Source organism: Bos indicus, chromosome 19 (assembly GCF_029378745.1).
Source record: "Bos indicus isolate NIAB-ARS_2022 breed Sahiwal x Tharparkar chromosome 19, NIAB-ARS_B.indTharparkar_mat_pri_1.0, whole genome shotgun sequence".
Classification (NCBI taxonomy): Eukaryota; Metazoa; Chordata; class Mammalia; order Artiodactyla; family Bovidae; genus Bos; species Bos indicus.
The window spans coordinates 9,666,203-9,693,001 of record NC_091778.1 but is presented as its reverse complement, the minus strand read 5'-3'; the positions used below and the strand labels follow the sequence as shown (position 1 = coordinate 9,693,001).

The 26,799-nt window shown below is 52.3% G+C and overlaps 1 protein-coding gene across 15 annotated transcripts in view; it reads right to left on the bottom strand.

Annotated features, from left to right (window-relative positions):
- MSI2 (musashi RNA binding protein 2) overlaps window positions 1–26,799 on the bottom strand; it is a 406,300-nt gene that overhangs the window by 66,527 nt on the left and 312,974 nt on the right. For all 15 annotated transcript variants that reach the window (XR_011562222.1, XM_070774274.1, XM_070774272.1 and 12 more), the window contains one exon: window positions 9,765–9,847. Coding sequence is in view for 14 of the 15 variants with exons in the window: in XM_070774274.1 (XP_070630375.1) it covers window positions 9,765–9,847 (83 nt within the window). In the remaining variant the exon portion in view is untranslated. The remainder of the gene's footprint in view (window positions 1–9,764; window positions 9,848–26,799) is intronic.

Here is a 26,799-nt window from a genome sequence, read left to right as displayed (position 1 = left end):
GCCTGGGAGGTAAAGGAGGCCAGCAGAAGCATCTACCTTCAAAGGACACGTGCTTGGTCTACGTGGCCCAGAGCCACTCAAGGAGCGTGGAGAGTCCCCAGGATGCAGAATTTTGACCCCCCCCCCACCTCTCCCCAGTGGATTTAGTCTGGGGAGGAAGGAACATTTAGTTTTCTGAGCACTTTCCATATTCGAGGCACGGTCATGACATCCTTGTGTATGTGTGTGTGCTTGTGTAAACATATATAATACATATATGTAACACACATAAAACAGTGTCTGGCACACAGATGTCCTCTGCGAAAGCTCACTGTCCTCAACTAATCATGAATCAACTCCCCATTGCGTCTACAAGTTGGCTTGACTCACCCCATGGTAACCAGTCCATCCCAAAGGAAAATCAACCCTGAATGTTCATTGGAAGGACCGATATTGAAGCTCCAATACTTTGGCCACTTCATGCGAAGAGCCCCGACTCATCAGAAAACCCTGATGCTGGGAAAGATTGAAGGCGGAAGGACAAGGGGGAGACAGAGGATGAGATGGTTGGATGGCATCACCGACTCAATGCACATGAGTTTGAGTAAACTCTGGGAGACGGTGAAGGACAGGGAAGCCTGGCATTCTGCAGTCCATGGGGTCACAAAGAGTCGGATGTGACTTACCAACTGAACAACAACCCCGTGGTTATAGTAGAAAAGGAAACAGGCTTCGAGGAAGGATCTGTCCAACATCACAAAGCCACGTAGTGACACAGCCACGATTCAATCCTAGGTCCCCCGATTCAAAACCCTTGTCCCCACCTTCAGCCCTTTCCTGCCTCCCTCTGTCTAGCCCTCGAGGCCCATTCAGAAGTTATTCTGTCCCCAAAGCCATCCCCGATCCTGGCCCCAGAATTAATTCCCTCAGCACTTCAGGACTAATTTCACCCACTGTTTCCTCTGCTCAGCGCTTTATTAAAACCAGCGACGGCGAAGTGAAGGTGGTCACAAACCAGCACCCCATACTCAGCAGGCAGGGCTGGGCGTGGACACAGATGAATTCAGGAGGCTGCTCTCCCTCGCTGGAGAAGGCAATGGCACCCCACTCCAGTACTCTTGCCTGGAAAATCCCATGGATGGAGGAGCCTGGTAGGCTGTATTCCATGGGATCGCTAAGAGTAGGACACGACTGAGCGACTTCTCTTTCACTTTTCACTTTCATGCATCGGAGAAGGAAATGGCAACCCACTCCAGTGTTCTTGCCTGGAGAATCCCAAGGACGGGGGAGCCTGGTGGGCTGCTTATCTATGGGATCACACAGAGTCGGACACGACTGAAGCGACTTAGCAGCAGCAGCAGCAGCTCTCCCTCGTTGGGGCTCAGCGTCTGGCCAAGGAGCGGAGAGGAACTGGTCTCTAACTCTGCCCAGAGACACGAGCCCCAGTGTCCACCAGAGCCACCCGCTCGCCCAGATCTAGGGGGTGGGCGGCCTCATCCTGAGGTCTAGCCTAAGGGTTCTGGCTTCGTCAGTGCTCCACAGCTGGCTCTGAGCTGGGACCAGCTGTCTGACTTCTCTGTGCCTCGATCTTCTCATCTGTGGAGCAGAGGAACTGCCTACGCCACAGGGCTGCAGGGAGCTGAGAAATTAAACCAGCTAATCCTGTAGGAGCTGGTGCTGGCTCACACCTGACTGTCCTCCACACGGAGCCCAGGTGTGAGCCCTTCAAGGTGACAAAGCCAGCTCACATTTCTGCTTAAAATGAAAATCCCAAAGCCTGCCGGGCAAGGAGGGAAGGAGAAAGTGACCGCCCGCCCCCTGGCCTGGAGTCCTCGGCTGGTCACTGCCGACCTCCTCTCTGACCTCCCCGACCTGCTGGCCAGGTAGGCCCGCCCTCCCACTCTCATCAGCAAGGTGCGCCAAGGCAGCCTCCCAGGCGGCACTGTTTGGGGAGAAAGCTGATGGTGGCAGCAGCAGCTGTTCTTCTCATTTCTGGGAACCTGCAAGGGCATTTCAAAGTGAAGAGAAACCTCAGCCTCCAGCACGTGCCCCAATTCTGCCACAAGCTAGGTGTTTATCCTCGTTGGTGTGTGTGTTGGGGGGGTGCTCTGCCAGAGACGGGGGCTGGGCCCAGCTTCATTTCTCAATTCAAGAAAAGCAAAGCAAAGCGCGGCTTGAGCGTCGGCTCACGCGTCCCCGGGAAGCCGGGCAGAGCAGGTGAGCAGAGTCCAAGGAAGGGAGCAGCCTCCTCCAGGCTGCGGGCCCTCCCCTGCACCCATGGGTGGCGTGTGCAGGAAGGCGGGGCCAGCGCGCACGGATAAGCCGGAGGCTCTGGGCACCTAGACACCAAGAAGCTGCTCCGCGCTCCCCCGCCCCTCTTCAGTGACCTCCCCAGAGGACACATCAAGGGCAAAGGAGCCAGAACTCAGGCAACGGGACGCCACCTCCCTGCAGGAAAAATCACTTCTGCCTAAACAGGGACGAACATTTCCCACCCAACCACCATGGCCCTCCCCGCCGCCCCCACCTCCCTCGACACAGAGCGCCCTCTGCTCGCGTGAACAGAGCTGGTGCACAAACAGCGTGTGCGGATGGGTCGCGCGCATGCGTGATGGGCTGGAGGGTTGGGGGCTGGGGGGAGGACCGCTCCCTCTCCAGCGTAAACACAAGATTCATTTATTAAGTGCCTCTCTGGCATTTCCTGTTGTTGTTTTTTTTTGCCTTCATCCTGCTTGTTTAATATTGCATTTGACATTCTCATTTTATAAATGGTAACAGAAGCAGAATGGATAGCTAAAATTAGCTTACGAGTGAGGACGATGCTGCAAATAGGGTAGTGAACACAGAAGCCCAGTTAATTCCATCCGCCCCTCCTCTCCCTCCCCCTCATGCTGGGGCTGGTTCCCAGTGGAGCTCAGTCCTCAGGCTGAGGGCGGGCAGCTGGAGGGAGGCGATGGTCTGGGTCTCTGCAGCACCCTGGCAGGGTCAGCGCCCACCCCGGCCTGGGGCCTCCTCGGATTCCCTGACCCCGAACTGTAGCCCCAGGTCGGAGTGGCCAACTCAGGACTCTCCTGCTCTCTGGCTCGCCAGCCACTCCCACTCAGAGGCTCCTGTTCTGGGGGTTAACCCCCCAAATGTGCCCCAATGGGAGGAGGCAGGCTTGAGATCACACCAGGCTCTGACATTAGAAGTGGGGTTTTTGTAACCTCCCCAAGGATGAGTCAATGGAAACGTCTGAGTCAGCTTCCCTGGGACCTAGAAAACCCTATCTGGGGGTCCCCTTCTGCTCTGCAGGCTGTGTGGCCCCCTCCTCTCAGGACTCCCCGCCGGCTGGAGCATCAAGAGTGCCCACCTCACCCCCTGCTGGCCTGGAGACTTGGGTCCCGGACCTGCCCAGGTCTGCACACCTGCCTCACTGCCCTGTCATCTGGCCAGGACCGCCTTACCTTAGGATTACATCTTCGTTCAATACAATGATTCTAAGAATAACGACAGTAAGAAGACCTCTCACGATGATAGAATGTGCTATGTATGGCCTGGTAAAAGCCTCCGCAAGCCCTAATTCCAGCAGTCTCCATGGTAGGGGCCACACTGCCTGTCTTACGGAGCTGAAGCACAGAAGCCTGCCCGAGGTCACCGTCAGGAGCGGGCAGTGACCGCACTGTGGGGTGTCGGCAGTGAGCAGTTCACGGCACCACCGCCGGGAAGGCCTCTTGGGTGGACAGCACCCCATGCTTCCCTCCACACCTGCTCAGTGCTCGGAGCCCCCTAAGAATGAAGGCACTGCTACTTTCCACAGGCTGCAACCCCAAACCCCGGCATCTGCTTGCTGGCCCCCGCCCCAGCTAGTAAAATGCTGCCTCAGTAGTAGAGGACCTGGGTGACCGCCTGGCTGAGAAGCTCCTCTTGGGTCCATTAAGATAAGCAGACCACCTGCTCTGAGCTACAGCGGATGAGGCCAGGAGTTGAAAACTGCGGTCCAAGGCCAAATCCAGATGCCACTTATTTTTGTAAATAAGGTTTTAACTTCAACGTAGCCATGCCCATCGGAGAAGGCAATGGCACCCCACTCCAGTACTCTTGCCTGGAAAATCCCATGGACGGAGGAGCCTGGTGGGCTGCCGTCTATGGGGTCACACAGAGTCGGACACGACTGAAGCGACTCAGCAGCAGCAGCAGCCATGCCCATCATTAACATGTCATTCGTTGTGACAGAGATGAAGAGCCTTTAAGGCTTAAAATATTTACTATCTGGCCCTTGACAAAAAATTGATTGGTGCCTGGTTTAGGCCAAGTGGAAAGTTACAGTTACTAAGGGGGTTTTCAGGAAGGCTGATTTCTTCAAGGCGACCAGCTCATACACCAGACGAAAGAGCAGGCCAAGACCTCCCAGGGTCAGGGACTAAATCAGCATTTCCTACAGGATGCTGAGGGCAGCTGCCATCACCGTCTTTGGGAGGAGGAAACAGATGCATACAGGTGGGGTACTTGCCAACCACAGGGCAACCAGTGGTGGGCCTAGACTTCAGGCTTGGGACCACATGTTTTGGAGTCCTGGGTGCTTCTGAATGACCCAGTAGGTCCCAACCTGGGGACAAGGACATTCGACATCACTGGAGGGTCCAGACCATCACCCTGTGGATGAGCCTCACACACCTGCAGTCAACCCCCTGAGACACAAGTCAGAGGGGAGGCGAGGATGCTGAGAGCGTCTGCGGGTGGTCTGGTCTCTGACCATGCAAGGGTGGGTGCTGCAGAGAGCCCCAGACTCAGCTGGCTCCGTGTTCACTCCTGGGTTCCTTCCTCATGACACTGGATGGACGATTTATGACCCAAACCCCCACATTATCTCGTTAGCCACGATCCTCTCCGGAGCACTCAGACTTTAATGTGCACACAAATCACTGTGGATTTGTCAAAACGCAGATTCTGTTTTGGCACATCTGGGGCGGGGCCTGATACTCTGCATTCCTGACAAGCTTGCTTAACAATACATACATCGGATCACTTAAAGGAACAAGGAAAAGGATGCTTAACGGAATCCTATAGCAATCCCTGCATAAAACAAAACCTTGCCCTATATCCACCAGTCAAATCTGTCCAGATTTTTCCATGATGAGGTCTGTCTAAGGTGGCAGCAGCGTCGAGTGGGAAGAACCCAGGGCTGGGGCCAGAAGGACACAGGTTCAAATCGCAGCACTGCCCTTACAGCCATGGGCGGCGGAAGTCCCTTCCTGAGTGAGCTCTGCTGTCCGCTCTGTGCAGGGGAACAACCACCGCGTGAGTGTAAGCTGCCTGGTGGGCACTGATGTCCTGTAGCGGGTCAGAGCCGGGGAAGGGCTCGAAGTGCCCCTGCCTGGCACATTTCTAGCTGGACCCTGAGTCCTCACCCGCTGCAGCTGGCGTTGCCCCCGACTCCTGCGGTGAGGGCTGAGCCAGGCCCGCAAGGAGGCCCAGGGCGGTCTCTGTCAGTGCCCACCTCCCTCCCGCGGCTGTCGGAGGCCCTGGAGGCTGCACTGGTAACTACTCAGGGCCAGGCAGGACGGGGGCATCACTACTGCACCTTGCTGGCAGGCTGGCACTGGGGCCGGGGGGCGCCCCTCCGGACGGTGCCCAGGTGGCCCACGCGTGCCCCACGTGCTGACCGTGAGGAGCCACGTCTGCCCTCCGTTCTGTGTCTGGTCGGACGCCAGGACCAGGTCTCGTGGGTCGGGCCCTGAGCTCGGGTTGCAGGGGGAGTGGGGAAGAGGCTTGTGGCCCCCAGGGACCCCTCAGAGGCTTGGCCCTTCTTCCCAGTCGGGAGCCTGGCCCCGAGTGAGCCCGCGTCCTCTGTGTGCCGGCAGGAGAACTTGGAACCACCTGGGCTGCTGTGTGGCTGCTGAGAGGGGTGGTCAGCGGCCCTGGAAGGCTGGTGCCCAGCTAGGTGATGCCCCTCCAGGTTCCCTTCAGCCACGAGAGGAGCGGCCTACTGGGTACAGATGGGAGCTCCGGACTCGGGCCTGGAACCTGCTGTAGCCACTTCTGGCCACGTGGCTCCGAGCAAGCTGCCTGACTCCTCTCTCTGCCTCACCTTGCTTATCAGTCAAGCATACGCCCATGGCTGACTCATGTCAGTGTATGGCAAAACCCACTACAACCCTGTAAAGTAATTAGCCTCCAATTAAAAGGAAGAAATTTTAAACAATAATAATTAGCACCTTCACCAGGTGTGGGTGAGGATCAAACGACATCCATAATGCAAGCACTCAGGAGATGGTGGCGTTGGCTTCCCCAAATACCAGTGATCCCTGGGGTCTCGTGCGGGGGCGCCAGGCATGGCTCTGCCCATCCCCCTGCCATGACCCTGACCTCCCCAGGGTTGGGGGGGGGGCGCATCCGGGAGAGTTTGTTCCGTCCGGCCTCTCTGCTTCTCTGCAGGTAGAAACACGTGCCCCCACATCAGCTGCTGGCTGTCCTGGACATAGAGAAGGACTCTCATCTTTTTTTTTTTTTTTTTTTAAATGCCCAGGAGATTAAACCACCAAATCAGATGGGAAATGGCTGTGGGAATGACGATATGCCTTACTGTCATGGGGTCCCTCACCTAACCTTTTCTTCATTCCACGATCATGTATACAGGGCCCACTGAGTGCCAGGCACAGGAGTGCCAGATTAAGAATAAGAAGAGCTGGATTCCAGTCCTGTGTTTGTGACTCAGCACGGTGAGTTCTCTCCTCCCTGTGGACAGGAGACAGCGGTAGCTGCAGGAGCTCGGGGGTGTGGGGGAGGCCCCCAGCACTCTGTCCCCGCGAGGCGTCCAGGAGATCTGTCTTCACAGGGCTGGAGCACAGTCTAGTTTACAAAACACTCCTACATACATTCTCACCGCCGCCCCTGTTTCTGCTTGGCAGTCTCTAAGCTCTCAGAGTCTTTCTGATCTCTCATTTGAATTCTGTCCACAGCACAGTTTAAATTCATTTCCTTTTTCTCTGAGTCTTAGAAGTAGACACCAGTATCACAGAACCCAAAGCAATTCAGGCTGTGGAATCCTCTCCCAATGTGCTTTAAATTCCACCCTTCTTCCGAGGACAGGAGCTTGCTGGAGAAGTCCTTTCATTGATGGCACTGTGGACCACAGCAAGAGCTAATGTTTATCAAGCCCAACCTGGAGCTTTTGCTCGTGGGATCAACCCTGCACAGGCCCTCCTGTTACCCTGGAGCTCAGCCAGGTGACCTAATGCTGCCCTGTCCAGCACCTCTAAGTTCCCCCTTCGGGCCTGGACCTGGTGGGTCTGCGCTGGGCACCTACAGTGATGCCTCCCTTGGCTTCTGTGATCCTGACCTGTCTGCCCCCGATTCATGCCTCTTGCCTATTTCCATTCTTGCTTCTTCTCTTAAAACCAGCCCCAGATTCCAAAGAAAACAGAGACCTCACACTCTGCACGCCATTACCAGCACCTGCCACCGTCGGCTTCCACCTTGGTGCGAAAGAAAGGGGCAAACGTGACAGATGAGGGACAATGGCTACAAACGGCTGCAGGTTACCCGGGGGTGAAGCTCTAGTTTCTGATTGTCCCCCGTGTCATCTGGGGGGACCTCCCCACCTCCAAGCCAAATAATCGCCTGCACAGCTTGCCTGGTAGCCAATACCCCAAGGCCTGTGCACCTTCCCTACCCAGGGGGCCCAGGGGGCCCAGGGGCATATCCCCTGGGCCTCTGTCTCCCCACAGAACAGTGGGGAGAAGGAAGCCCTTTCCGCCCGCGTCTCAGGCTTGTCGCCAAGCCAGTCAACGGTGAAGGGTTGCACATATGCATTTGCGGCAGCACCGCGAGGCCTCTTGCCAGGCGACATAGGGCCTTCCCGACGAACCGTGAAGTCCTGGCAGCACAGGACTGGAGGCTGCCAGTGCCTTGGGCGGCCCTTCCCCATCCCCCAGTGCCCAGGCAGGCCTCAGTGGAGTCTGGCCATAGCTGGCCTGGCTAGAGAGACAAGGCCTCCGGGCACTAGAAGCAGCTTTCTTTTTAAGCCTCGTCTCTCTAGTTTAAAAAAAACCAGCAAGTACTGACCTACCGAGAGAGATCAGCTGGAGGGGGTGGGAGCCCGTGAGGGGAACTCGGTTATTTCTCTACTCCCATCCGCCCGGTACCATTTCAATGCCTGAGCTGATGCCTCCAACCCACAGGATGCAAAGAAACAGTATTTTCATTTCAGATGCATATGACTGTTAGGAACAATACGAACAATATTATTTTAGTGCCCTGGGAAAAAATTAGCAAGTCAAATATTGAATCAGGCCTGTAGCAACCACATGCTAAGCAGATTGCTTTGATCTTATCCACACTAAAAGCTCTATTATTGAATTTAAAGTTGGTGAACACATATCAGACCAATATACAATGTGTATCTGAATGCATGTTTCAGAAGCAAGGAATGTTTTGACTAAAGAAAGAGAATATCAAAGTTACAGCTGTGAGTGAACACATACGCGCCCTCCCTCTTTTCTTGGGGCTGGAGGTGCTGCTGGCTCTAAATGTTCTGGCTCTCAGGACCTGCTGACGGCTCTAGAAACACCTGCTGGGCTGCCATCTTTCTGGAGCCAACAGGAAGGGGGTTCTCACCCACCTACTCAATTGGAAGAAAGGCGTTTAGACTTCCAAGCTGTCATGCCTGAGCTGCACATGGTATGGCGCCCTCTGGTGGCCACTTCTCTGGGCGGTCGGTCTGCTACCCAAACTTCAATGATCCAACACGCTTCTAGTCGAGCGTGTCCTCTAGGAAAAGGGACTTTAGAAGGCCAAAAGGAGGCCAAAACAACCGATCATGAGGGTAACACTAGCTGATCAGAAGGAGAGAATGTTAATTACCCAGCAGGGCCTGAAGAGATAGATAATTTGGGCAATATACTTCATATCTAAGATAGAGCTCTCAAAAACCAAGCTAAACAGCAGATGCATACCAAGACCAGGTGTTGGCAAATTTAAACTTGCAGGTCAAATCTGAGTCCCCCAGCCACTTCTGTAGAGGCCCAGAGTCAGGAATGGTTTTTACATTTTTAAGAATTTTTTTTTTTTAATGTGAACCATTTTTAAAGTCTTTATTGAATTTGTTACAATATTGCTTCTGTTTTATGTTTTGTTTTTTGGAGGCATGTGGAATCTTAGCTCCCGGACCAGGGACTGAACCCACACCCCGTACACTGGAAGGCAAAGTCTTAACCACTGGACCGCCAAGGAAGTTCCCAGTTTTTACATTTTTAAATGTCAATCACTTAATCAATAAACATTTGTGATGTGAAAATTACAAGATTTCAATTTTAGTGTCCTTAAACAAAGCTTAGACATTGTAGACAGACGTTTTACTGTCTGAACCTCCAGGGAAGTCACAAACAAAGCTTTATTAAACACAGCCCTGCTTATTCCTGTATATATTGTCTCTAGACGGTTTGTAGCTGGATAGTCAGTTGTACGGCCTGCAAAGCAGAAAATATATCCTATTTGATCCTTTACAGAAAAACTTTGTCAACTCCTGCTGTTCACAGAACTGAACTCTTAGTGTGGTCCCTGCGCCCACCCAGCGCACCTTCTAGCATGACCAGGCTGCAGCAGTCTGTAGGATAAGAGGTGTATATGGGGGAAGGGGAGGCATTTCAATGTAACCCCTACCAACTTACCATTTTTTCATTGATTTTTATTGAGGTATAACTGCTTTACAACAGTATATTAGTTTCTGCTGTACAGCAAAATGAATGAGTTATACATACACATCTATATCCCCTCCTTTTTAGATTTCCTTCCCGCCAACTTACCATTTTATTATTGATTTCATGGAAATGAATCTCACAGACTTTCTCCACAACGTCTTCATTCTCAAAAGTGACAAAGCCAAACCCTAGAGGAGAAAGGAAGGAAAAAAGACAGAGAGGAGAAGTTGAGTTCCGTTCCCTTTCTTTGATGTCCTGCGGTGGTGACCAGGCTCCTGGGAGGAGGGCAGGGAATGGATCCCTGGGTAAGGCCTCCAGCTTGAGGAAATGATTTCTAATTTGTACAGCGCACCCTTCCAACAGTGAGGAAAAGTTAATGATTTCACCCCCATGCGGCGGGCACATGTGGTTTACATCTGCCCGGAAGCAAACAGGAAATTTACGTGTCTGTTATTTACAAGGGTCAGAGCCCAGGGCTCCCGGCGGGAGGAGGGCGGGCGGGGGACGGGGACAGCAGATGACCGCGGGGCCACACTCGCCCTTTCCTCGATGGAGTGGCCAGCCCTCGGGTCGGCCTCCAGACGGAGGCGGTTATTTGTCCTTTTCTTCCTGAATTACTTCCTCTAATACCTCATCAGGACATCCTGAGGCCTGGAAGAAACGATTAAAAGTCTCAGGCCTCTGTTCTGCGCAGGCATCCTTTTTCTACTGTGGCTTCAAAAGCGCTGCGGATTTGGTGCAGTTTAAGACTGTTTGATGCCTGCTGTCAGCCCGTCAGCTATCTGCTGTATTTACTCGGCTGGAGGCCGGCTTTGCTAGACAAGCTGCACTGAAGAATTTTGGCAGCCAACCACTGCTCAGCATCCTGAGTGCCTCTCGCCACCCTCCTGCCCTCTCTTTCTTCTCCTCCCGCCCCCAACAGGGTTCAGCATGCTGCCCCATCTGTGACCCCACTGGGTAAGCTGCGCTTTGACATACAGACCCACGGATGGGATGGCACCCCGCCCTGGATGAAATGAAGCCTCAGCGGCTGCACGCAGGAGCACAGGCAACCTGATGGGGAGGCCACAGACCCGGATCCCAGTCCTGACTCTGCATCAAATATATGTGTCCTCCTGGGAAGCCCCTTCTCCCCGCCAAGCCTCAAGGTTTGCACCTGCAGCCTAAGGTGGTGAGACTGCATGTTGGGACCCTTTCGGGTCACAACCCAAATCTCTGCTATGGGCTCAATGTTTAGTGGAAGTGAACCTGTTAGTTGCTCAGTTGTGTCCGGCTCTTTGCAACCCCATGGGCTATACAGCCCACCAGCCTCCTCAGTCCATGGTGGCTCAGACGGTAAAGAATCTGCCTATGATGCAGGAGACCCAGGTTCAGTCCTTGGGTCGGGAAGATCCCCTGGAGAAGGGAATGGCAACCCACTCCAGTACTCTTGCCTGGAGAACTTCATGGACTCAATGTTTGTGTTCCCCCACATTCATGTATTGAAATCCCACCCCAGCGGGATGGTGTTAGGAGGTGGGGCCTTTGGGAGACTTTTGGATCACGAGGGTGGAGGCCTCATGAATGGGATCAGTGCCCTTATGTAACACGAGGCAGCCTGCTTCCTTGCACTCTCTGCCCTGGGAGGACACAATAAGACATCCATTTGCAAACCAGAAGAGGGCCTTCACCAAAAACCTGACCATGCTGACGCCCTGATCATGGACCTGCAGCCTTCAGTATTATGAGAAACACATTTCTGTTGTTTGTAAGCCTCCCAGTCTATGTGTGTGCTAAGTCGCTTCAGTCGTGTCCAGCTCTGTGTGACCTTATGGACTGCAGCCTGCCAGACCCCTCTGTCCATGGGATTCTCCAGGCAACAATACTGGAGTGGCTTGCCATTTCCTTCTCCAGGGGATCTTCCCAACCCAGGGATCGAACCCAGGTCTCCTGCATTGCAGACAGGTTCTTTACTGTCTGAGCCACTAGGGAAGCCCAAATACTGGAGCGGGTTGCCATGCCCTCTTCCAGGGGATCTTCCCAACAGCTCAACTGACCAAGACACTATCCTCCCCAGAGTTATGAGCCTGGCCTAACACAAGCCTGTGTACACCAACCAGGAACACGAAAATCAGAACAGCTGTTTTAGTAGTATGATAATCAGTGCTTCCTGTCATGAGTACACATACAGATGCTCCCTTTTAAAGCTTCTGTGTCTACTCTGGGCCCCAGAAATCCCAGGTGGACAGAAAATCTCTCAGGACGCTCTTCTCCCTGACCTCCAACCATCTTTTAAGGAGCAGCGGAGGGCTGCTGCGGGCACTGCACACCTACATCCCAGCTCCCGTGAGATCTGGAAGATTCCTTGGGGAAGGAATGGAAAAGGCCACTCCCTGCTCTCAATCTCCAGTAAAACAGAGGGCAAGGATGACCACAGAATCAGCTATCACAATCTTTACGATGCTATGTAATTTACTATGCTCTCTGTGCTCAGTCACTCAGTTGTGTCTGACCCTTTGTGACCCCATGGACTGTAGCCCACAGGGCTCCTCTGTCCATGGGATTTTCCAAGCAAGAATAATGGAGTGGGTTGCCATGCCCTCCTCCAGGTGATCTTCCCTACCCAGGGATCGAACCCAGGTCTCCTGCACTGTGCAGTCTGAGCCATCAGGGAAGCCCATGTAATTTATTACCAAACACCAAATACCAGGTCGGTGTTCCAGCCTATGCAGCTCAGCTCAGGCCACTGTAGACACGTAAGGCTGGAGGTGAGACCCATCGTGAGGGGCACGTACAAGCCTTTGCCACACAGGGTCAGAGTTGGCAAGTGTCTCCCAGGGTCTTTGGATACAATGTTATTTTGTTTAAAATGAGGCCCAACAGGAAACAATTCACCAGGTCCATACAGCGCTCTAAACCAGGGCCCTGCAGAGAGCGCTACAACACTGGCCTTCTCTCTAACCCTTGGTCCGACAGTTACAGACAGCGCTGGAGGAGACCACACCCAGAGGTAAGTCTCCGAATGATTTCTCTTTGGGCTTTGTTGTGATGGCTGCCCAAGTCCCCCTTCAAAGGGGCCTGAAACGATGGTTAGCACCACCGACTCAATGGACATGAATTTGAACAGACTCTGGGAGATAGTGAAGGACAGAGGAGACGGGCATGCTGCAGTCCATGGGGTCACAAAGTGTCGGACGCAACTGAGCAACTGAACAACAACATTCTCATCCAGGCAGGAGCTGCTGCAGCACGCACAGGGAGGCTGGCGACGTTCAGGCTAATCCCCTTCCTGGCCACGCTTCTGGAACCCGGATCCTAGAAGAAGGGACCAAGGTGCCATGCCTTCAGAAGGTCCCCAAGGGAGGGAGAGGTGGCACAGCAGAGGATGCAGGAGCCTTCTAGACTGGCTTCGAGGACAAGGGCTGGGCAGGGGCCTTACTCACTCTGGGTCCCCAGGACACACAGAGGCCCTAACACACAGCAGCGGGTGGCTGAGCACGACAGAACAAGCCATTTCTGCTCCTCCAGGGTCTGAGCGGCCGCCTAACCGGCGTCATGGCCTTCCCTCGAGACCGACTCGGGCCCTCCTCGGCCATAAACCCGCTCCCCATGTGCCAGGCACCGTGCTGGATCGTCCCTCTTCTCAAGGGACAGGTCAGAGGTTCCCACTTCTTCCCTGTACGGGCCTCCCCCTCCCTTGCCACCCTCACATCTAGTTCATGAGTCACTCTGGCGTCTCCTCTGTCTCTGAAGCCGCCCCTCTGGCCCAAACTCAGACCAAGGCGACATGCAAACCCTCAACATGCCAGGATGGGCCAGTTCTTAGGCAGGGAGAGAACCTCGCTGCTAATCAAGATGAACAGCGTCCCCCCAAAAGGTAGGTAAACATCCTACCCCCTGGAAACTCTGCATGTGATGTTATCTAGAAAAAAGGCTTTTGCAAATGTAAGTTCAGAATCTCAAGAAGAGATCACCCCACTGTTAGGGTGGCCCACCATCCAACAGCAGGCGTTCTGTGCCGTGGAGAGGGAGGTGAGAGACTCTAAGGGAGACGGCTCGTGAGGACAGACGCAGGGCATGCAGGGACGAGGCCGCCAGCCAAGGCAGGCCGGGAGCCCCCAGGAGCCGGGAGAGGGAAGGCCGGCCCCTAGAGCCTTCGGAGAGAACGTAGTCCTCCTGACGCTCTGATTTCAGACTTCAGCCTCCAGAACCGTGAGAATGAACTTCTGTGGCTTGAAGCCCTCAGTTGGCGGCCATTTCTCACAGCAGCCACTGGAGCTAAGACAGCAAGGTGGTGGGTTCTGGCCGCCCCCATGCAGAAGGGCCCGACGAGATCGCTCCAGCCAGACCAGGCACACACTTTGAATGGAAGGCGGGAGAGTGTGGACAAATGAGGCGTGCCCATCTGTGCCACCGGAAAAGAAGGTGGGTCAGTGCCCGTCCAGGGTACCCCTCCAGGAGCTGGAGGAGACTGGTTTAACGTCACCTGGTGCCCAGGTAAGTCAAGTCTCCTAGAAGCGCTGGGTTCAGTCCCCTGCCAAGGAAACTGCTTTTCCCCACTTCTGCCTGGTCCACCACACAGCAACTATCAGAACTCCTGGCCCAGCGCTACTCCAGACTCACTGTCGCCCCGATTTCCCAGTCCCTGCCACCGCCCAGAGACAGGAAGAGGTGCGGAGGAGGCGGGAGACAGGAATTAAAATGCAGACTGCTGCACGGGGAAGGGAGGGGGAAGACACACAGCATCACTTCAGATCCTGGCTCCCCGCTGGTCCCTTCCCTAATCCCGAAGGACTCAGAATTCGAGTATCACAAAACTGATTTTCCTGATCACAGGAGAGAGTCTGGATTTCAAGCCTATGTACCTTGGACTCAACACAACTCAGCAATGTCAAGACTCATTTGCAGTATTTTAAAGATCTATATCATTTCAACAGCCATGTCTGTTTGGCCCAAACAGAGAAAACAAACTTGATTATGTCTAAAATATTTATTTATTCCATTTGGAGAAAGCAAAGAAGCAACGAAACATTTAATTATCAATAAATGTTATTCCTGAACGTATAATCATTTTTATCTTACAGATGCATCCTCATTTACAATGAATTAGCAACTCAGTTGGAGAAGGCAATGGCAATCCACTCCAGTACTCTTGCCTGGAAAATCCCATGGATGGAGGAGCCTGGTAGGCTGCAGTCCATGGGGTCGCTGAGGGTTGGACACGACTGAGCTCTTCACTTTCGCTTTTCACTTTCATGCATTGGAGAAGGAAATGGCAACCCACTCCAGTGTTCTTGCCTGGAGAATCCCAGGGACGGGGGAGCCTGGTGGGCTGCCGTCTATGGGGTCGCACAGAGTCGGACACGACTGAAGCGACTTAGCAGCAGTAGTAGCGACTCAGTGGTGAGCACTGCGCCCTCCCCAACAAAATAAATTAACCTGAGGTATGAAGGGCAGAAGAAGGAAGTCAAAAATTTGGGAGGGATGTGGCAGTGGGTGGGAAAAATCCTTTTTTTGGCATCCAAGCCTTTTCCATTTTTGAAATTAATTTTTTACTGAGTAAAATAAACATAACATAAAATGTACCCTTTTAGCTATTTTTAAGTGTACAGGATGGTGACGTTTGCTCACTCATGATGTTACACAACCATCACCACTCTCCAGAACTATCATCCCCAGAACTCTTCCCCCTCCCAGAGCAGAACTCCGTGCCCTGAAGCAATGTCTCTCCCTCCCTCCCGCAGCCCCCAGTAACATTTATTCTCCATGAACTCACCAACTCTAGGCACTTCATGGACTTGGAATCATACACTATTTGTTCTTCTGTGTCTGGTTTATTTCACTTAGCATACTGTTTTCAGTGCATCGCAGTCTTTTGAACAGTCTGCCGAATGTACAGATTCTACATAAGACCCAGGAGGCTGAGGAGTATACCCTGTGCCGTCAGCTCTTTCATTAAAAATCTATGCATTTTTACAGTCCTCTGCTTAAAACTGGTATTCTCAAACAATAGGAAGTTATTTTTTTTTTGTTTCTTTTTACAGTTTAGTATCTCGTTTCTACATGGAAGACTAAACATGCTTACAGCTAAACATGGTTTTTGCCACGTTTAAATTTAAGATGCATTTTAGAAATTTATGTATCAATGTTTCCACAGTATTGTTTGCTAATTTTTAAATAAAGTCCTGACCAGTGTGCATTTGCGATTATACATGTACTTACTCTTACCTAAGCTGATGAGATCTTCTCCGAGTGGCGTTTCAAAAGGAATGTGTACAAAATTGGCCTGCGGACATGGAAGTCTGGGGGCGCCTTTGCCCTTCCTGTTTGTGCCAATGTAGAACTGCTCTGTTTTCTTCCACAGTATTTATTGCTGCATTTCTCAGCATAAACCTATCTCATTGTATTTTTTATAAATAAATTTTTTTTTGAACATAAGGGAGAAAAAAAAAAAAGGAATGGGAAGGACTGATTATTTCCCTGTCATTTTTTTCCAAAAGACAGCCTTGCAGAGAATCAGAAATGGAGTCTCATGAAGGTCCATCGGACACATAGCAGCCAGGTGAAAAAACACGCAATTATCCTTGCTCAAAAGCAAGGGCCCGGTAGTGAGCTGTGTGCCCCAGGAGAGTGCCTTCACCGCTCTGGTCTCATGGAGAGTCAGCAGAGCTGGGCCGGCCTGCGTTGGGGATCCTGCTCTGGTCCCTGCCGGGGCAAGGACTTGGACACACAGAGTCTGTGAGGGCTCTCACGCCAGCAGGGCCCTCTGGGGAACCGCTGTGAACACCCCTGCTCAGGGCATAGTCTCTCTTGGTCCTAAGAAGGTGCCATGCCAGAGCCAGAAAACATTTCAAAAATTAGTTAATTTGGCTGCGCCAGATCTTAATTGTGGCACGTGGGATCTTTGAACTTCATTGTGGAAGACGGGATTTTTCGTTGGGGCATATGGGATTTTTAGTTGCAGCATATGGGATCCACTTCCCTGACCAGGGATCGAACCCAGGCCCCCTGCACTGGATGCGTGGCGTCTTAGCCACTGGACCACCAGGGAAGTCCCTTCCCGAGGGGTGTGAAGTCGTCAGCCACCATCCCTAGAAAGGAGAGTGGCACAGGGCCAAAATTTGGGGGAAAACAGGATAGTTCCCCAAAGAAACCCTCTCCCTCGTCATCAGCAAAGGATACCTGCCTGCCTCTCTCCAAGTCCCCACGTTAACCCTACCCGCACTTCTGAGGGATGCCAGGAGTCAGCAAAACTGGGACAAGGAAGGTGGTGGGAAGGTGAATCCCAAACAAAACGGGATTTAAAAACAGACATATATAGGGTAGCAGTGAGCATTTAAAAATGCAGTTCTACAGCATTCTCTTGAATGAAGCTATTATGGAAACTAACAAGTAGGCTCTATTTAAGAGATAAGCGTTTAATAGTCAAACCTTTTTTTCCCTCTTTTATTCAAATGAACAACACCGACTATTCACCTGAATAATACAAAGCTGTAAACACACATGAACATACACACATAAGACGAGAGCTCTGAGAACAAGATGCCTCACAATTAAAATGACCTGCTCCAGACGCAGTCACTGAGGAACAGCCAACAGCTAACTTGCAGAGAATTCTTTTTTGGTCAGGAGGGAAAGACGGGGACGGCCTTCTCCTAGCCTCAAAAATAATTTTCTTCTCTTATCATATAGGTCAATGAACACTAATAGGCAATCATGCAGTGTCCAATGCGTCTTCAGTGAAAATCAATGCAAGTCAGGAGTTAACACACTTGGTTAATGAGGAAAAAAATGAGAGAGAAAAAAAAAAAACCCAGACTGTCAAATTTATTCTGGGTATCCCATGAGGAATTTAAGGTACGCGTACCCAAGTGTATTTATAACCCACTCAACCTCCCTCTCTGGCTAATAACCCAGAGTTGGTGGGAAGCAGAAGCAGCCGTGGGCTGCTTCTAGGATAAATACGAATCCCTTGGGTCCAGGCGTGGGCAGCACTTTCTGGTTTCAAAAGACTTCTCCTGTTATCATCCTCCCTGGTCCCCAAGGCAATCCTGCGAGGGGCAGGGCAGCCTCCTCCATCATCATTTTGCTCAACTGCTTGGCACAGTTACACACCTCCTCTATGCAGGCACGTGGCCCCGAAGCCAGAGCAGGAGCTGACCAGGAGTCATGCCTGGCTCCTTTCGCAACTCCTCCCTGCTGGTCTGGGGGCCCCACGGTCCCGAGAAGAGGAGGCCTGGGGCACGAACCCTGGTGGTCTGCGGGCTTCAGCACGGTAGCCGTGCGTCCACTGATGACACTTCACCTCGGGCTGCCCAACCTGCCCCTAACTCAGACCATTTCTGGGCCATGTCTATGGGCTTCAGCAGGTTTGGCAAATGGGTTTCATCTCCTTGGAAAGGTTTTCCGGGAACTTTGGCTAGGGTCTGAAGGCCCCTTATCTGGTGGGACCTGGTGGCTTCACATGCCCTTGAGTTTGTCCTAAACAAATGTAACTCAGAAGACTGATCTATTCCAAGAAAAAAACAAGCTGCCTTTCCAAAGGAAAGGATACGTTTCCAATGACTGCCTGCCACTTGGGGATACTTGCTACCTGTTACCCGGACACCAGTGAAGTCCAGTCTGAGCTGCCATTACTTTCCTGAGCACCTTCAGACTTAGGTACCAGGCAGGAGGGGCCACCATCCGGGTGTGATGCTCTCACGAGTGTGCCTGCGAGGTTGTTTCAGTCGAGTCCGACTCTGCGACCCTATGGGCTGAGGCCCGCCAGGCTCCTCTGTCCATGGGATTCTCCAGGCAAGAATACTGGGGTAGGTTGCCGTGCCCTCCTCCAGGAGGTCTTCCTGATCTGGGGATGGAACCCGCGTCTCTTATGTCTCCTGCATTGGCGGGCAGGTTCCTGACCACTAGCGCCACCTGGAGGCCTGTCTGCTCTCACACTCAAACACTTCTGTGGATTTCAGGCAGATAAGCAGGTCGCTTCCCACCAAACCAGGGATGGGAATTCCTTTGATCATATCTACTGTCTGGTATCCTAAATGTGGTTATTTATTACCATTCCACATTCTAACAATAATTATAAAAAGAGAAAGCTTACTATGTTTATTGAGCAAGTTTCTTTAATTCAGTCACCAACCACACCCCCGCCCCGCCCCCCGCCGACCCTGGTGGATTAGGGATGGTTGTCCCTACTTTACAGACTCAAGGGTCAGACAGCAGGGGTGGGAAAGCCTGTGTTCATTCCATCCCAGCCTCCTTCCTTCACATGAAGGTGGATTACCCCAAACCCAGTATCTGCTGGGTTCTCGACACATCCTACCTGGGTCTGGAGCCCCACCCTCATTGCTCAGCGAGACCCTCTACAAACCGGCCAACAGTCCCTCAGCCTCACGACCCAGCAGGAGAGCACGGGAGAGACAGCGGTGCCGGCCCGGCCAGCTGAGCATCCACACTCTGGTGTGGACACGCCTTTAACATACAGATAGTGCAGGGGACAGCGAGAGTTTTAAGAGCAACACCCCGAAGATCAATTTTATCAAGAAAACCAGAGCATCACCTAAGCTAGTCTGGCCAAGGAACAGGGCAGGAACTCCTCTGAACGTTTCCAGACCCCAACCACAGAGCTGCTGAAAACCGGATTGCATCATCAAAGAAGATGCTAGCAGACACCTCTTGCAGCAAACTGGCTCTCTAATTTAGAGTCAGCCGCCCTGGAGGGATGAACAGAAAAGCGCTCAAGTCCCTGGCCTTGTTAAGAACCAAGAACAGGGGGCAGGCAAGCTGATCCTCGATGGATGCAGGACTCGGCCTCATGGCTGGTCAGAGCAAAGGTGTGAGGGCCAGGAGGTCATCAGAGGCAGAGGCCTGCAACTACCCTCCTCTGTGGCCGGCAAATGGGACTGTGATGGGTCGGACAGTCTGCAGACATCCCTTCTCTCTGCCCTGCCCAGGAGCCGACAGGCTGCCTCTCTGGGCTGGGGGGCGGGGGGCCCTTTCTGACCTGGCCTCTCCTCCCCGCTGCGCCCCTTTCGGGCCAGCACTGCAGTCCTTTCGCAGGGCGTCACTCATGCACCTGCTGCCTCGTTTACACCAGTAGTTTGGCAGCTGGTTGCTGTAAACGATAATAAAATGCCTTTCCAAAAAATGAAGGAATGTGACCAGACACGCCAGACATCATGATATTAAAGCCGTGTCAATTAATTTCTCCCCCTGCTTGATAAACGAGCCCCATTCCATCTCTTAATAATGAGGAGAGAAACAAGAAAAGTTGACACTTAGTTTAATTTATTTTCTCAACTTGCCTGGTCATATTTCTTGCTGCCGTGCAGAGCTGGCTGGGACTGTGGGGAATTACAAGTGGCTGGCGCACACACAGAGCCGGGATCGGTGCAAATCGACACGCGTCTCTGTATCCCCGCACAGGCTGCATCGGGAGGGGAAGGGGCTCGGCGAGCCAGCTCGCACACCTGAGCCTCCGGGGGCCAGGGGAGTGGGGGCGGAGCAGGGAGCGATCTCAAGTGTGGGGGTGACAATGTGACAGAAACGACACTCTCCCTCCAAACTAGTGCCGAGGAGCTGCTCAAGACCGGACGCTCTAAATTAATATCAAGCCACATGGGTGCCACTTGCCAGAGGGGAGCCAATTTCTCAACTGGAAAGGTGCTTTTCTTTCTCGTTCTGCCTGAGGATGCTCTAGCCAATGCCTGACCTTGAAATGTGAGCATCAACCTTCTAAAGGTCGGATGCTGACCGTGAACCAGCAAGCATTTCATTAAGGCTTCGGTACAAGTAGGCTTTTCATCCGGCCACCATAGGCTCAGGACCATCTATGGAGGTCCCGAGACCATAAACCAAACTGGGGGTGAAAGTGAACGGTGCTCCTAACCCAGTGTTTCTCAGTGTGGCCCTCGTGGTCTCCTGCTGGGTGAGGGGTTTGTTAGAAATGCAGGCCCCCAGGCTCTGTCTGCCTCCAAATGGGGGCGCTGTGGGTGTGGCCCGGGAATCTGCATCTTAACTGGCTCTCTGGGGATTCTGATGCTCCCCCAAGTCTGACTCTGCTTTATGCTTCCCCATTCAGGATGAGCCAAGTGGAGACAGTTTTGATAGAAAAGAACTTTGTATGAGAAAAGAATCTGCAGGCTCTCCTCTCATGTGCAGAGAGACTGATGGCAGATCTGGAAAGGCTCTGCTGTCTCTTTCGTGGACAGCTAGACCTCAAAGCCCCAGGGCAGCCCTCGTCCAAGGCAGGGAGGGGGTGGATCCTGACAAAAACAAAGCTTCTCTCCCCGAGACTCAGGAAAGGAGTAGAGGTCGCTTCACACTAAAGTGTAAATGACTGATCTTGTTTCCATTCCCAGGGGTCTCGGTGGTTTGCTCAAATCAAATCCTTACAGGAAGGCAATTAAGCTCTACTTTAGAATTCCAAACAGGCATTCAGGCAATGGGAGATATACATATATATATGTATGTGTGTGTGTGTGTGTGTTTACTGGTGAGGGGCACCTCCCTGAATCTGTGAAGTTATATGAGTTTATAGACAGCTTTACAATGAGGGTGAGGGTGTGCCTGGAAAAAAAATCACCCAGGAAGGGAGGGAGGGAAGTTGAAAAGAAAGGGAGAAGGGAAGGAAAAAGGGAGGGAGGGAGAGAGATTCAGAAGCAGGTGGGGCAGAGGGAGAGAGAGGGACCGCTAACCACCCCCAAACCATTTTTCTAAGAGAGAAATCTGCCGTGAATACTGATGGCGTGATTTGAAAGTGCCTGCGGCTGTAGCGAAAGGGCCTCTCATACCAGACTCTTGTTAAGCGAGGGGGAAAAAGCACCTGTGATCCAGGCCAGACAACCCCAACCTCATTTCATTCCGAGCGCGCTCCACGGCAGTGATTCTGTGAATGACACTTGTCAGAGCAGCAGATTAGTTCACAAACCTATTTTTTGTGTGTGGTGTTCCATCTTGGTCGGGAAAATAGCCAGTTCTTGGCGAGAGAGACACATATTACTGCTGTTAAGTGCCAATATAAACTCTGGGACGCAGTGGTGAATTCACCAAATTAAACCGCTAGACAGCGGTCTGGGATCAGGACCCTGGCAGAAGGTGCCGGCGGCAGCCTGCGCCCGTGCGGGGCGGTGGGGCTGAGGTCACGCGCACAGCTGGGGCAGGGCACGGGGATGCCTGGAGGTGGGGCGGTGCTCCGGAAACCGCAGCGCCTGGAGGGCTGGGGGGCTTTGGCGGGCTCCACGGGCCGCTGCTTATCCTTCAAGGCTTCTAAACCTGGGGCTTTCTTAGCTCAGGGGAGATGGAGCTCCTCCCCACCGAGGCGGGCACCTGGGTGGGAACCCTTAGGTTCTACCCCTGAAGCTGCAGCTGCTGCTAAGTCGCTTCAGTCGTGTCCAACTCTGTGCGACCCCATAGACGGCAGCCCACCAGGCTCCACCGTCCCTGGGATTCTCCAGGCAAGAACAGTGGAGTGGGTTGCCATTTCCTTCTGCAATGCAGAAGAGCGGGTTTCAATTCTGTCAGCCTGTCTGACTCCCACCCTCAGCCCCACCCACACAGGGAGCAACCTGGAGGCTCAGAGTGGGTGTCAGTCCGCCTTAAGTCCCTCCCGAGCTAGGGTGGAGACAGGCTTCTTAGTCTCTGGAGCCAGGAAGATCTGGGCTCAAATCCTGGCTCCAGCAACAACTGGCTGTGTCACTCTGACCCTCAGTATCCTCCTCCGTAACAGAGAAATTAAAAAAAAAAAAAAGACCTCTCCAGCCTGGAGCCTTGCTTGAAAACACCTGTGAGGGGTCAGCTACCCTCTTCCACAAGCAACGGACTTTTTACGGCTTCTTCCCCACCCCAACCTCTATCTTCACACGCTCACGTTTGCCCTTTGTCGGGAACCTCACGTATTGAAACTCACTTGATATGTGTCAGAGAGATGGTCACAGGTCGGGGGAACCGGATTCGAAATGGAGAGGTAAACGAGTCACCTGGTAATCCCTGCGCAAACTCGTTACCTAAAAACACCCCACATCACGTTAGGCTTAAAGAAAGGGGCTGATCTCTGAAAGGGAGGCCCCGAGCGGGCTGAGCACAGCTGCACCCTGACCTCTGCTGTGCCCGCTCCGGGGCCAGGAGCTGGCCTGCTGGCTGTTCCCGAGCGGGCATCCGGCATTGAGGCGGGACAGGAGGCATTGAGGCGGGACAGGAGGCATTGAGGCGGGACAGGAAGCGGATGGAGACAAAGCAGGGAGGGGTCGCGCACGGGAACCACAGGACCTGTGCTGCAAGGACCCGCTTCTCCCCGGGATGCAGAGAGGGCCCCAAGAGAAGCCCTGCCACCGCTTCCCTCCAGCAAGTTCTCGAGGAACGGCTACTGGCCCCAGAGAAAGTTCCAGAGCACCATCAGAAAACCACTACTTGGAAGCAGGTTCTCAGCGCCGCCACAAATTATAGGACTTTTACGATGAGGCATGCTTTCAGAACAGCCCCAACTGACGGAGCCCCGGCAGGATGCCCGCCGGGCCCGCCGCCAGGTCCGGGCCCCCCGCAGAGGGGGCATCTCAGCCCATGTCGCCAGGACTCCCTAGGCCTACGGAAAGCCTGCCTGGAGTGGCGGTGGGCGGTTGCCCGCCGAGGTGCCCCTGCACGGGACGCCCACCTCACCCACCGTGGGCTGGGGGCTGGCCGCTTTTCCTTTCCTGGCTGTGAAGGAACTCTCCTTAACATCTGGAGGGCAGATCTTCCCGAGAAGCAGAGACCAGCGGCCCAGGCAGCCTGGGAGGGGCGGGCAGCTCTGCCAAGAGAGCGCGGAGGAGTGGGAGGACGGAGGGGAGAGGGGAGAGGCTGGGCAGGGGCCAGCCCGGGCTACAGATGGGCTACTCAGGGCGTCCCACCCGGCAGCAGCAGCACAGGCACCTGGGAACCTGCTGGCAATGCAGAGTCCGGGGCCCCACCCTGGCCCCCTGGATCCGAATCTGCATTACAACAAATCCCCTGGGTGATTTTTATGCAAATTAAAGAAGCACTGATCTAGAACACTGATTCTCCACTGTGATTCTTACATCAGAATCACTTTGGAAAAATTTAAAAAATACTGGTCCCCAGGCTCCATTTTCAGAATTGAGTTAGGTCTGGGCTAACACCTCAGCATCTGTATGTTTTAAGATCTCTCCAGGTGATTCAGGTATACAGTTAGGTTTAAGAAACAGTGGGAAGGGACTTCCCTGGTGGGTGGTCTAGTGGTTAAGACTCTGGGCTCCCAATTCAGGGGGTGCAGGTTCGATCCCTGGTCACGGAACTAAGATCCCCACATGCTGCATGGTGTGGCCAAAAATAAGTAAATAAATGAACAGTAGGTATTATTACTGCACACAAAAAAGAAACACTGGGAAAAGGAAAAAAGCCTAATGCCTACTTTTTATTTTTCATCTAAAAATAATTTTGAAAGTAAAAGTCAATCAGTCAAGTTCGACTCTTTGCAACCCCAAGCACTGTAGCCTGCCAGGCTCCTCTGTCCATGGAATTCTCCAGGCAAGACTACTGGAATGGGTAGTCATTCCCTTCTCCAGGGGGTCTTCCCAACCCAGGGATCAAACCTGGGTGTCCCTCATTGCAGGCAGATTCTTTACTGTCTGAGCCCTCAGGGAACCCCCCCCCCAAATAATTTGAACTTCACTATTATTTAATATATGGATTGTATGGACGAGTGCCCCCATATATCCAGCCATCAGAGAGACACTGTCTTGGATGGTATTTTATAAACCCCAGGAGGGAAAAAGGAAGCGCTCCGATGGGGATGAGGTCAGGGTGGCACCTTACTGACGCGCCTGCTGCCAGCACAGCTGGTACCCAGTGCTGTTCAGGTGTGACCAGGACGTACAGACGATGTGATCTGGCTTTAAGTAAAGGAACCCTTGCAAGATGGGCAAAGAAAACCCGGACTGGAGATAATGCTAACGATATAAGCCCATACCATTACCAGAAAACTGTAAGCTGACCCTTCTCTGCCATGAAGCAAGATGCCTCACCAGCCACTTCACAACCATTTGATCAGATGGAACAGCAGCAGCTGAGTGAGAAAGACCCTACTTTTCAACACAAACTTGTGCTCTATAGAAAGCCCTTGGAAAACAAGTGCTTGGGAAATATTTTTGTTGTTCTGTGATTTTGTTGCTAAAGATGATATGACTGTGTTATATACAAAAGCTCTTGTATCCACAGACTGTTAAAACTCGGAAACAGAACTGTAAGACTCTTAAAAAAAAAAAAAGGAGCATTCCAGTGGATTTTGAACCCATTTGTTAAAAATATAAAAATGCAACACTTGATTAGTTTGCATGAAAACCTGATTGACATCAGGGAAGATGGAAATTTACAAGCTGAATTTCAACAAAATCCTTTGCATAATTGGAGGATGGGATTGAAAAATTAGTATCATGATTTAGTCAGCACAGCAAATGTGCTTCTTCCACTGAGATCAGTGTATCTCGCTCGAGGTGTATTTTTCAGTTATGACAGGCATTCAAGCCAAGTACCAAAATAATAAGCTAAACTCAGAATCCAACCTTTAGAGCTGAATCACAAAGTGTTATTAAATCAAGGATTTTTTAAAAAGCATATTCAATCTCATTGCTCTAACCAAAAGTATTTTAATTATTAATGCTAAATATGGCTTATTTCAAATGTATCCCATCCTATTATATTCCTATGTATATACATTTTATAATATACATGATATATTAGCATAGTATTTACATGTATACATTGAAAATTAAATAAGACTCATTGGGGGCTTGTATGTTAATTTTTTTCCTGTGCAAAAAATTTGAAGATTCCTGCTCTGAAGTCATCCCTTAGTTACAGAGATTACTAAATAAAGCCAAAGGATGAGGGGGGAATAGCTACCTTTAGTGGCTGCCAGCTGGTATGGGCCCTTCCGACTCCCGAGGAGGGGCCAGTAGGTGGGATATAGACTCAAGAACCTGCTAATTCCAGGATCTCCTGGGTCCTCCTGGCTCAGTGCACAGACTGCTTAGAAGGCATTTGGGGGGCTCGCCCCTCAAACTGAGAACCTTCCCCTATACATTAATGGAGCAATACCTGAACTCTTCTTGATAAATTTTTCATAGTGTCGTATCTTCATTAAAATTTTATTCTATTAGCATTCTGAATCCAAACCAATAAGTACGTAACTGCTAAAACACGTGTGAAGCGACGACTTAGGAAATGCTGGTTTTATCATATTGTTAATTAACAGAAAGTAGGATTAATGCATTCACAGATCATAAGGGGCATTGAGCCCAGTTTCGGCAGCTCTTCAGCGGTGGGGGTGATTGTTGGTGGGCAGCCCTGGAAATTTACAGCACGGGCAGGAGAGTGCTTTGCGGCTGACCCTCAGCCCTTCTGCAGGTTCTACCAGTGTGGGAGAAGCTCAAGAGGCAGGACAGCGGGGTCTATTCTGTCCACAACAAATTATCCCGAGATCTTATGCCGTCCAGTGCAGCCTCCTCAGAAGGGCCGACACGGAAGGCTTTGGACGGGGAGGAAGAGAAGAGTGACTGAGACTCCATGGACCACTGGGAGGGTTCATGTCGTGAACCCAAGGACGTGGTCCGAATCCCAGTTGTGTGGCATTACTAGCTGTGCACTTTGGGACAAGTCATTAACCTCCTTGACCCCGGGTCTCCATCTGCAGAAAGGGAGTAAGGATGCTGGGTGCCTCACAGGGCTGGAATGAGAAGTAAATGAGATAATGCCCACTCCAGTTACCAGGCCTGCGCAAGCCTGTAGTTTTCCTACAAGGGCCTTGTACCCAGTACTGCTTGGAGTAAGTGGGCCACCAGCTGAGACTTGAAAATAATGTAGATCTCGAAAAATGTGGACTGCAGTGGGATGAGCTCCAGTGGGGTCTACCCCTGGGGTGTCAGAGCCGAGTGACTGCAAGTGGATCTGGACTCACCGGGCTGTCATCTCCCATGGAAACCAGGTCACAAGATCCCTAGGCCAGAGGGGTTTATTCAAACCCTGGCCCACCCTGTCCTGGGAATTACAGAGGTAACCAGGCATGAAATGGACTAAATGTCTCCTCTTTCCCCAGCCACCCAAATAGCTTTAGCCTGGCGTGATGGTGGTGCTCCCAATTCTTCACGCTTAATAATGAAACAGCCTGTCCAGC